The sequence below is a fragment of the Pygocentrus nattereri genome, chromosome 10 (genome assembly GCF_015220715.1).
Source record: "Pygocentrus nattereri isolate fPygNat1 chromosome 10, fPygNat1.pri, whole genome shotgun sequence".
Classification (NCBI taxonomy): Eukaryota; Metazoa; Chordata; class Actinopteri; order Characiformes; family Serrasalmidae; genus Pygocentrus; species Pygocentrus nattereri.
Genome location: NC_051220.1, coordinates 1,130,977 through 1,142,500, shown reverse-complemented (window position 1 = coordinate 1,142,500; position 11,524 = coordinate 1,130,977). Strand labels below are relative to the sequence as shown.

The following is an 11,524-nucleotide window of genomic DNA, read 5'->3' as shown; positions in this document are numbered from 1 at the left end:
ACTGATCCAAGTTTAGGTGTTAAGTGTTTTAAACTTACCTTAATGATGACGCTGCAGCGTTTCCAGGTGAAGCTAATTTCATCTCATCCTTTTTTCCAGACGACTTCAACAGGGTAATATTATCCGTGAAAAGAGGTCAAGAATTCACAGATTACATAAACGCATCTTTCATAGATGTAAGTATCTCTTTGTACTGGGGGGTAAACGATGGAATCAGCTTCATGGTTTAGCAAGTTAACTGGTTTAAGACTAAATGGGATCCACTGATCTCAGTACAGCTTTAACGCTACATTTATAGACCATTTAGAAATATTCTAAATAATTAATAATAACAATTTAAGCTACGTGGGTTCGCGTTCCAGTTCTCACCCAGTTGCATTAACTACACATTATACTGGAAAAATAGTCATTTCAATTTACATGATTCAGATGTGTGCATCAGTTTCACATGAATGGAATTTATTACACTAGTAATGTTATTGTCTGTTGTTTATTCTCTTTTAGCAATAATTGTTTTGATGTAATATATTTTATTGGTCACGCTCTACTTGGATGCTCCCCTGTAGATGCTCTACAGAGACTTAAATCACTTTCTGGTTATTAAGAGACCCTTATTAGTCCCACAACGGGGAAATTTGTCCTCTGCATTTAACCCATCCGGGCAGTGAAACACCACATACACACTAGTGAGCACACACACACACACACACACTAGGGGGCACGCTTGCCCAGAGCAGTGGGCAGCCCGATCCACAGTCGGGGGTTAGGTGCCTTGATCAAGGGCACTTCAGTCACATACTGTCAGCTCAGGGGATCAAACCGGCGCCCTTCCGGCCACAGGGCTGGCTCCCTGACCTCCAGCCCATGACTGCCCCCTATGTTCAGTTGATTATCAAGAACATTATGGTTTGGGTTTTGGTTAGGAGTTGATGTAGGTTTTACCTTGAGGTTAAGTTGAGGGTTAGGCTTAGGCTTAGATTTAGGTTTAATACATTCATTCACACTAAATTTGAAGTTCAGTCGAATTTAATGGATATTTGAATGTTACTTAAAGGCCAAACGAGCATTTACGTCCAGCCAGGCACCTACAGTGGACCTTCCAAGTAACACCTAACGTCACAGTCAGTTGCATTTAATGGATATTTAGTTGAATGTTACTGAAAGATACTGAGCATTTACAAAGAATCCACAGTGGACCATCCAAATAAAATATTACCATTTTATTCTTGGGGAACCAATGTACACATTTGAATCGAGTACTTTGAACGCACTGGGTGTAGTTCTATTGTACTTAGTAGTGAACCATTTATAATAGTTTCTAAGGTTAAAAGATCCATCCTGACCAATTTAAATGCAGTTATTTCTGTAAATTACACTGCAGGCCTTTTTTCACCAAGAAGATTGGCACGTCCGTTTTCAAGACTAGAGGAATAATGAATAATGTAAGATAATTAATATTGAAGCTCTTAAGATTTGAAAGTTGTGCTTTTTTAAATTGTGATTTCTATATAAAAATGATTAAATGAGCAGCCCAAGTCGTTATTGAGCGATAGGTCTGTTTTTTTTTTCTTGGCTTGGAGAATTAATAGGTAAGAACCCGAGAGGGAGTGTGTCACCGTGAAATACCGTCCCGGCTGTGATCTGGTGTCTGTAGATCTTCTCAGCCGTGATGTTACTGGTGATAACTCCCTCCTCGAGTGCTCTACTGCTTTAATACAGCAGTTAAATAAATACAGTAAGAAATGAATAAACTGGCCGTGAACGCGGCTTTAATATGTTTTAATGTTCAGCTCCTTCCTCCTAATTAGAGCTCCTTAACGAGCAGCTCGTTGCTACGTCAGAGTAACGAGCTCCGCCCACTCACTGCTCAGCCGGCAGTTCGTTCTCCAGCTCCTTACACTAAATTCCCAAACTGGCGTCACCACTGAGCAGCTTTTCAGTCGGCAGCTGTGACAGAAGAACAGCTGAACAACCTGGAATCAGCCAGAAATGAACCCAACACCATTCGCCAGACGTGTCTGATCTTCAGAGTTGGACCAAATCAGACTGAGCCGGAAAACTGACCCAATATCAGGTTCAGCTCAGTTTGGTCAGTTTGTCCAGATCAGTATTAATGTTGTTCTTTTCCAGCCGGTCTGTAAAGCTTCTTACAGCTCGTTTAGTTTGGCGAATGGTGTTGGGTTCATTTCTGGCTGATTCCAGGTTGTTCAGCTGTTCTTCTGTCAGCTGTTCTTACTGCCGACTGAAAAGTTTGGGAATTTAGTGTCGCCTCGTCTTCAGAGTCGGATCAAATCGGCTGTCGGTCAAATGTGATCAAATGTATATGTCAGCGTAGTGATACTGTGTTTTTGGAAAAAAATCGGCTTGCCTGGTCGGAACTGTTGTATAATTTATAATATAGCACTTGAGAATGTTAAACCCTGTGTGTGTGTGTGTGTGTGTGTGTGTGTGTACACTATGTAGGGTTACAGGCAGAAGGATTACTTCATAGCCACCCAGGGCCCTTTAGCCCACACTGTGCAGGACTTCTGGCGCATGGTGTGGGAATGGAAGTGTCACTCCATCGTCATACTGACTGAGCTAAAGGAGAGAGAACAGGTGGGTACCATTCCGTTTCACTCTTACTGGGGGTTATAAACTGCCCACTCATAAATTACTACATCTGAGCTTTGTCCTCCTGGGTCGTTTGAACTGTGTCCAGCCTGTAATTGGTGTGTTTAAAGAAAACCATAAGGACACAGTCATTTATATTGAATTAGAAAAGAATTCCAGCAGCACTGCTGTGTCTGATCCACTCAGAGCAGCGCAACACACACTAACACACCACCACCACGTCAGTGTTACTGCAGTGCTGAGAATGACCCACCACCCAAACAGTACCTGCTCTGTGAGGGTCCATGGGGGTCCTGACCACTGAAGAACAGGGTAACAGAGTATCAGAGAAACAGATGGACTACAGTCTGTAACTGTAGAACTACAGAGTGCAGCTATACGGTCAGTGGAGCTGATAAAGTGGACAGTGAGCGCAGAAACGAGGAGGTGGTCAGAATGTTCTGCCTGACCGGTGTATTTACAAAAAAATAATGCATTTCGTCAGGTACAACATTTTGGGATTGGGATTGTACTTCTGTTATTGTAATATTGTAATATTACTAATGATCAACAAACAACAAAGCGTAGAACTAACTTAGAATATTAAAGAATTCATAATAATTAAAATAGCAGCAACTCATTTCTGTGAAATGTGAAGTTTAAAGTGAAAGTGCTGCTACTGCCGCTCTCTGTCTGACTCCAGGAGAAATGTGTGCCTTACTGGCCTGCAGAGGGCAGCGCGTCGTTTGGAGAGTACAGTGTGGAGCTGAAGAGAGACACGCTGTGTGAGACTTTTAGTCTCCGGGATTTGCTGCTCACATCCCTGCCGGTGAGTTAGACCCTCGCAGCTGCTCAATTACAGTCTGAGGGATTATTAGAGCTCTGTGCAAATCCCAGTCAGTCCCGAGAAAGACTGATTACACTGCAGAAACGATGACTGGACGGACGGACAGATAGATAGATAGATAGACAGATAGATAGATAGACAGATAGACAGATAGATAGATAGATAGATAGATAGACAGACATACAGATAGATAGACGGACGGACGGACGGACGGACAGATAGATAGATAGACAGATAGATAGATAGATAGATAGATGGATGGATGGACAGACAGACAGATAGATAGATAGACATACAGATAGCTAGATAGACAGACATACAGACAGATAGATGGACGGACGGACAGACAGACAGATAGATGGACAGACAGACAGACATACAGATGGATGGATGGATGGATGGATGGATGGATGGATGGATGGATGGATGGATGGACGGACGGACGGACGGAAGGGAAATATACCTGCTTTCTTTAATTTTTTAACTCCTTTCTAAACGTGTTTTGCTTGTTGTGGCTTATTTAAGTGTAATTATCTGCATATCTGTGTCTTCTTCATCTGCTAATGGAAGTTGAGGTGCTGTCACAAGATAAAATTAATTTAAATAAAAAAAAAATCATCCAGAAATAAAAGCTAAACAATTGTAACATTCTTACCGTGTTCTCATAATTAGAAATATTAGATATGTCGACTAGGTTTAAGATGTTTTTGCAGGGTCTTTAGTTCTTTCAGTTCATTTTAGAAGGAAAGATGTAATGAACTTTATGGAATCTCTCCTCTGTCCAGCAGCATTCCGGATTACGCAAGGCTTGTCCCACGCTAGTGGCGGTCACTACCATGTCAGTGTCGCTGCTGAGCTGAGAATAGTCCACCACCCAAATATCACCACCCTCTGATAGATGCGGGAGGAATGTGGGGCTACAGTCAGTAATCACAAACCTACAGAGTGCACCCATATGGTGTTTCTGATAAAATGGCCAAAATGTTTATGGTATCAGGGCCGAGCACGTGTGAATCCCGTCTGACACCACCCTTCACTTATTTCAGTCAGAATCCTCATTAATTACAAATTATTCGTGTTTCAACATCAGGAAAAAAGCCAAAACTATATTTAACAGAAAATTACACAGACGCCTCAACAACTAAATGGAATATGAATTTTCCCATATTTAATGCATCCATATTTTGTCTTATTACAGCCTCGATTCTTTTCAGGAGACTTGCTTTCAGGTTTTCTAAGAGATCTGCAGATATTTTTTCACACCTCCAAAGTTCAGTCTTGAAAGTTGGTTGCATTTTCTGGTTTTCATGATGCAAATAAACTCAAACACGTTGGGTGATGTTGAGATGTGGACCGTTGTTCTGATCTCTTTCCTTTTATCAGTTTTTTTCGGATCTGAAGCAAAAGTGGAGTTTGATTTTCCACAATCTTTAAAAGATGAAAGCTTTAAGTAGCGTTTATCTGTCGGAGACACTCTCTTGATCTGCCAGGTGTTCCATGATTGTTAGGAATTTATTGATATTTTACCAGCTCCACTTTTGGTTTTTCCACCTGTGTTCCTTTGACTCTCCTCTTCCTCATGCAAGTTGTCACGATTGGCCCCTCCCAGTCCTCCATGTGCTTTTGTTTGCTTCCTTGTTTTGTTTCTTTCCGGTCCTGCCCCCTTGTTTCTAGACTCCGCCCTTGATTGTTTTCACCTGTGTCTTGTTACCTGTTCCTGTATTTAAGCCCTGTGTTTTCCCCTGGTAGGTTGCTGGTCTTTGTAGTGTATTGTATGATATTGTATTGTGTTGTTTGGTGTTGTATCTCTGTAGTCTTTGTTTTGTGTTGAGCCTGTTTTCCTTTTTATTATGTCTGTCCCTCCATCTATCCGTGTTGGCTCTCTGACCCTGGACCGTTTTGACCCCGATTCTGGATTTAGCCCCTAATAAATCTCGCTTCTCTTCGCAGATGCGTCCGCTTCATCATCGCTTCATAATGAATAAATTGTACTTATTGGCTGGTTTGACTAGAGATTATATAAATTATGGTCTCTGCCCTCGATATGTTACAGTTTGAGTTCATCTACAAAAGCTGATCACTTTTGTCTCGAATCTCTTCATTCTTAGGAGAAGCAAAGCCGCCTGGTCAGGCATTTTCACTTCCATGGCTGGCCAGAAGTCGGAATCCCGTCAGACGGGAAAGGGATGATTGATCTTATCGCTGCAGTGCAGAGACAACAGCAACAATCTGGCAACCACCCCATTGTGGTGCACTGCAGGTAGGGATGAATATCTAATTGCAATTTTTCTGACCAATATTCCAGCTACGATTTAAACTGTGATTATATTCTGTAAACTGAGGACCGTAATATCAGTTTTACTATCTGGAGGCTTGACCCCTGAATGTAGTGCGCCAGGCTGCCGGTAAGTTGTGGTTGTGATGTCACAAAACATGGAGGTTCGGTTCCCTTCTTCTTCTTTATCTACAGACAGTTCTCAAGTTCTGTGTTATTTGGTGAACTTTTTCCTCTGAAAACTTAGGACAACATTTTTAATATGGCAGGCTTTAATGTTTTTAAAAAATTGCAGTTCTTGCAATTTGAAAATTGCGCTCCCTTGTGTTGTGATTTCGATATAAAAACGATGAATCGTTTGTTTCTCATATCTCTCAGTTTGGAGTGTCTGAGCAACCTCCGTTTGGAGGGTCATGTAGCCCCAACACTTCACCCCACCCCTCTATCTCAGCAAGAATCAGGACACCCTACACCTAGACGTGAACATGCAAACACAAACACAGCTTCTCAGACACTGACACCCATCGAGCTCAGAGAGCCTCTTATTAAAGCCACCCCTTCTGTTTTGGTTCATTCAGTGCTGGTGCAGGCCGGACCGGAACTTTCATTGCCCTCAGCAACATCTTGGAGCGGGTCAAGGCTGAGGGTCTACTGGATGTGTTCCAGACTGTGAAGAGTTTACGCAACCAGAGACCACACATGGTCCAAACTGTGGTAAGAGTCTAAATGTAAAGGGAACATATGGGACTCGCTCAAACAAAGGACTAGATTAGTGAGGAGAGGTACTAGGATGTACAGACCGGAAAGGCCTGAGCGATCAGTACTGGGTGCGGTATTGCCAGAGTGGACTGCACAATAAATTATTAATGTAAGACTTACACTGCAAACAACGGTACCTTGGCATAACAAAGACCTGAGATCTGGTCAGTATATCTAATTCTCATTTTGAGACTATTGTATCCTTATTATAAGATCACTTAACTTTAGACATTTTGCAGAAATGGAAATATGACAACAGTTCAGAAAGACATGAGAGATCTTTTCTCAGAAATGGGAAACTCTTTCCGATGTTTTCATTAAATTAGTGGAAACATTTGGCTATGGCTTCTTCCTGCAGTGCATTAAATTGCTTTAAATGTCATCTATATTGCGTCAGATTTCATCCTCTAGCCAGGTAATTCATCTGTAATAAATGAGTTGATCGGATTGGGGATTATACATATTCAGTGCCCTCCACAAATACTGGCACCCCTGATAAATATCAGCAAATCAGGCTGTAAAAAACAGTCTCTGGCTTTGTTCACACAGCAGGTAAAAGTGGCCCGAGCCTGATTTTTTTTTGCTTGGCTGTTCGGATTATCTTTAAAATGTGGTCTGTATGCGACGTCAGTCTGAACAGATCAGCTCCTAAACCGACCCTCGTGCTCAAAAGAGCAGAGCTTCACGCGGCTCGTCCACAGGTAAACGGTCATGACGGCTAGGGAACGACTTTCGCTCCCGGAGCTTTCAGTCGTCTGCGCCAGCGTCACGAGTGATTATGATGTTCCAGTGATTGACAGCTGGACTCGTCATCCACAATGTGCTGTAAAAAGGACATAACGCTTCAGCCTCGGGCTCCTCCGGCCGTTTTGCTCGAAAGTGACCTGACGTCAGATAATTGAGCAGTTTACTTCCATTACCAATGCCTAGCCTGGCCTAGTTAGTGCAAGCATCTGAAAACCTGAAAGGTGGTACAGCTCTGCTGAACACCTGAGTTTATGTTCTTCAATGACCAAAATATTGATCAGGTTTATCAGTTTACACAGCGAGTGCGGTGTGTTCCACCACGGTGGGGTGGTTCACCGCTGAATTAGTGGGTGTGGCTATGTGTAGATCTGTCACTCCAGATCAGTTAACCGATACTACATCATTGAAAATCTCTCTGACATTTAAATTAAAAGTTTTCCACAGTGTAAATAATTGTGTTTATTTTCTTTTTCAGGAACAGTACGACTTCTGCTACAAAGTGGTACAAGATTTTGTGGATATCTTCTCGGACTATGCTAATTTCAAATAATGGACTTTCCTTTCAGTGCTTCTGATAACTGTATATTTTTTTTATGACAGCGTTTTAGGGCCACTGTAAAAATAGTAGACTTTGAGAATAAAGTTGTAATATTTCAGGAAAAAATACCTAAAACTGTAAGAAAAAAGGTCATAATATTTTGAGAAAAAAGTTGCAAAATTACAAGAATAAAGTAGTAATATTTCATGGAAAAAGATAATATTACAAGCAAAAATGGTAATATTACAAGAATAAATACATAACATTTAGAGAATAAATTTGTAACATTTTTGAGAAAAAAGTAATATTACGACAAAAAATTTGTAATATTTAAGAGAAAAAATTCGTAATATTTCAAGGATAAATTCTTAACATTTTGAGAATAAAGTCGTAAAATTTCAAGAAAAAAGACGTAAAATTTCAAGAAAAAAGTCATAAAATTGAGAAAAAAGTCATAATATTTTGAGAAAAATTTCGTAAAATTTTGAGAAAAAAGTCGTTAAAAAATTCGAGAAAAAAGTCGTAAAATTTTGAGAAAAAAGTCGTAAAATTTCGAGAAAAGTCGTACTATTTTGAGAAAAAGTCGGAAAATTTTGAGAAAAAAGTCGTCAAATTTTTAGAATAAAGTCATAATATTTGGAGGATAAAGTGGGCTGCTGTACTGTAAGGTGGCTGCCATATCATGTTGGGGTCTCAGTTGCTGTCCTGAAATATCACAATTTTATGTTTATTTTTATTAAGAGTGCCCTAAAGCGCTGTTATTTTTCTCCATGCTCCAAGTTTGTTATCTCTTCTGTCTGAGGAAACTGCTACGGCTTGATGACACTCTATGCACTTGACCTTCTCCCGAAAAGCATTGAAACAAATGCAGTGAGCAGTAAATGTTTTTGTACATAACCGATTCGTCACCTGTGTGATCACAGTGGGAAGCGTTTGCAGCTCTTTGTGTTTTCCCACTTTTATTCAGTACTCTTTATTAAATACTGCAGATGTTTTATTGATATTATTATTTGGGGACCGAGTGGGATGGAAACATTTTTTTTAGACTGTTTTTTATTTGTACATTTCCCACCACTGTCAGTAACGTCTTAAAGATCATTTTAATCCGGGAGTGTTTAATCTGCGTTTCCTGTTCGTCTCATGTTTGTCCTATCAGTACGTTTTGCCATGTTGTTCTATAAGCTGTCCCGTAACCGTTTAACAAGTATTTACTTACAGCTCAACCAACGTCTGTGTTAGGAATCATTTTAAATTTGAATTTATGGAAAAAAGTGGATCAAAATCTGATTTGAAGAGTGTATATTCCATTTATTTGTTCTCTTACTCATACTTAAAGTTACAAGAAATAAAACACGTGACTTCCACAAACAATGTTTTTAACAAGTTTTCATCATTTTAGTATTTTTTTTATTCATTTACATTCATAAAGCCGCTCTATGATAAATATTGAGAGTGGATGGCAAGCAGAGTTACAGCACTGAAAAATGGTGCATATGTACAAACACTGAGCCCTGCTGATGACAAACTGTATAAGTAAAAATAATGTGTGGAAGCACCGTATTAACACGTGGGAACGAGATCCTAATACGTGGCCATGACTTATGTTTACCATTTACCAGAAGACTTTCAAAAAGACTAAAGTCTGACACCCTCTGACGTCAAAAGACAGTGTCACAGTTTTTAGTTCAGACTATGATTTTGCAGAGATACAGATGGGAAGATGCACTATATTTCCAAAACTATTCACTCGCCCATCCAAATCACTGAATCCAGGTGTTCCAGTCACTTCCGTGGCCACAAGTGTATAAAGCCGAGCCCCTCGGCCTGCAGACTGCTTCTACAGACATTAGTGAAAGAATGGGTCGCTCTCAGGAGCTCAGAGAATTCCAGCGTGGTACCGTGATCGGACGCCACCTGTGCAGCAAGTCCAGTCGGGAAATTTCCTCACTACTAAATATTCCACAGTCCACTGTCAGTGGGATTATAACAAAGTGGAAGCGATTGGGAACGACAGCAGCTCAGCCACGAAGTGGTCGGCCACGTAAAATGACAGAGCGGTCAGCGGATGCTGAGGGGCGTAGTGCGCAGAGGTCAGCAACTTTCTGCAGTCCATCACTACAGACCTCCAAACTTCATGTGGCCTTCAGATCAGCTCAAGAACAGCGTAGAGAGCTTCATGGAATGGGTTTCCATGGCCGAGCAGCTGCATCCAAGCCTTACATCACCAAGCGCAATGCAAAGCGTGGAATGCAGTGGAGTAAAGCGCCGCCGACCGAATACTTTTGGAAATGTAGTGTATGTAAAGATCTGAGGCTCAGCCCAGTTCACTGTAGGAATGTCTATTCGTAGGGGAAGATTTCAACCACTACCCCTGTAACTCAAGTGGATAGGGTGACACTCGAAAACAAGGGGAAGGGGTTAAAAGAAGAAATGGGACTGGACCCAAGTTTAGATTCTAGCTTCTGCTGTCAGATAGTGGCTGCCTGTCGAGTCTGAATGTGGACGAATCCTAATTGACCATTTGTAGCTGTGTTTTGTGCTGTTGGGCTGCAGGATCCAGTATTTAAACTCCTACATAGCGCACTATGTAGGGAGTAGGAGGTCGTTAGAGATTCAGCCCCAGCCTGAGAAAAGTGCCGTCGTGAGACCGGCAGACGATTCGCGGTGGTGATTTGGTGACCAAAACGTTCTTCTAAACTGAAAGTTTTGCATTAAACAGTGCTGCGTTATCATATGCTCACCGTTATACGAAAAAAATGTAGAAAAATCATGAAATGTCTGCAGTTTATAGTGACCGGCAGCCGAACGTCGTCTCCTCATTCAGCGATCAATTGCTTAGCAACGATACCGTACTCTAAAGAAACTACATTTCATGCTGGAATAATTGTTTATGCTGTTTATTATGAATAATAACTTTAATAATTATCTAAAACATTGTGCATTTTAATATGTTATGTTGGTTGCTGTTTTATAAAAGCAATAAGCCACTAGAGAATCAGAATCAGAAGACTTTATTGATCCCAGAGGGAAATTGCAGTTGTTACAGTTGCAACCATTTATGTGATAATAAATATTAAACATCTAGTATAAAGCAGTTCAAATGATTGTACCTCTGAGTTATTGCACACATAACGGTTGGTTAGTGTAGTGGTTAACACCTCTGCCTTCGACGCTGTAGACTGGGGGTTCAATCCCCCACCTGGGCAAACACCCTACACTATAACAACAAGAGTCCTTGGGCAAGACTCCTAACACCACCTTCACCCACCTGTGTAAAATGATCAAAATGTAAGTCACTCTGGAGAAGAGCGTCAGCCAAATGCCATAAATGTAAATAATTATTATTATTACACATAAGAACAGCACAGTGGAGGCAGTGGGTTACTGCGATTTAATCCCGACGAAGGGCGTTTTAGGCGAAGCACAGCCTTCCCCTCAACAGTAACGCAACCCACGGCCTCTCGAAATGTAAACACGGGGCCTCAGCCAGAGTACATATTCGAGAAAAGCAGCGGTGGGAAAATCAGGTCCAGAAAGTAAAAATCCGTTCCGGGATTTTGTTCCAACGGCCTGGCTTCTCTAGCCAGATCAAACCACCAACGGGGCTGTCCAGGCAGTTGGAACAAAATCCCGGGACGGATTTCTTTTACTTTCTGGATCTGAACGTTCCACCTCTGGAGAAACGTAAGGCGAACGACGAAGAGCTCAGCTCAGCTGTACTGACCGGCCACTAGTCCACCTCAAGGCCGCGGTCTGCAGCCTCCCT

The 11,524-nt window shown here is 41.4% G+C and overlaps 1 protein-coding gene across 2 annotated transcripts in view; it reads left to right on the top strand.

Annotated features, from left to right (window-relative positions):
• ptpreb (protein tyrosine phosphatase receptor type Eb) overlaps window positions 1-8,073 on the top strand; it is a 50,102-nt gene extending 42,029 nt beyond the window's left edge. Inside the window, exons 16-21 of one of the 2 annotated variants that reach the window (XM_037542283.1) lie at window positions 100-176; window positions 2,464-2,598; window positions 3,296-3,421; window positions 5,548-5,699; window positions 6,293-6,428; window positions 7,696-8,073. In XM_037542283.1, the coding sequence (XP_037398180.1) occupies window positions 100-176; window positions 2,464-2,598; window positions 3,296-3,421; window positions 5,548-5,699; window positions 6,293-6,428; window positions 7,696-7,770 (701 nt within the window). In that variant the 3' untranslated portion in view covers window positions 7,771-8,073. The remainder of the gene's footprint in view (window positions 1-99; window positions 177-2,463; window positions 2,599-3,295; window positions 3,422-5,547; window positions 5,700-6,292; window positions 6,429-7,695) is intronic. The other variant, XM_037542284.1, reaches the window with a different exon arrangement.
• The last annotated feature ends 3,451 nt before the right edge of the window (window positions 8,074-11,524 follow it).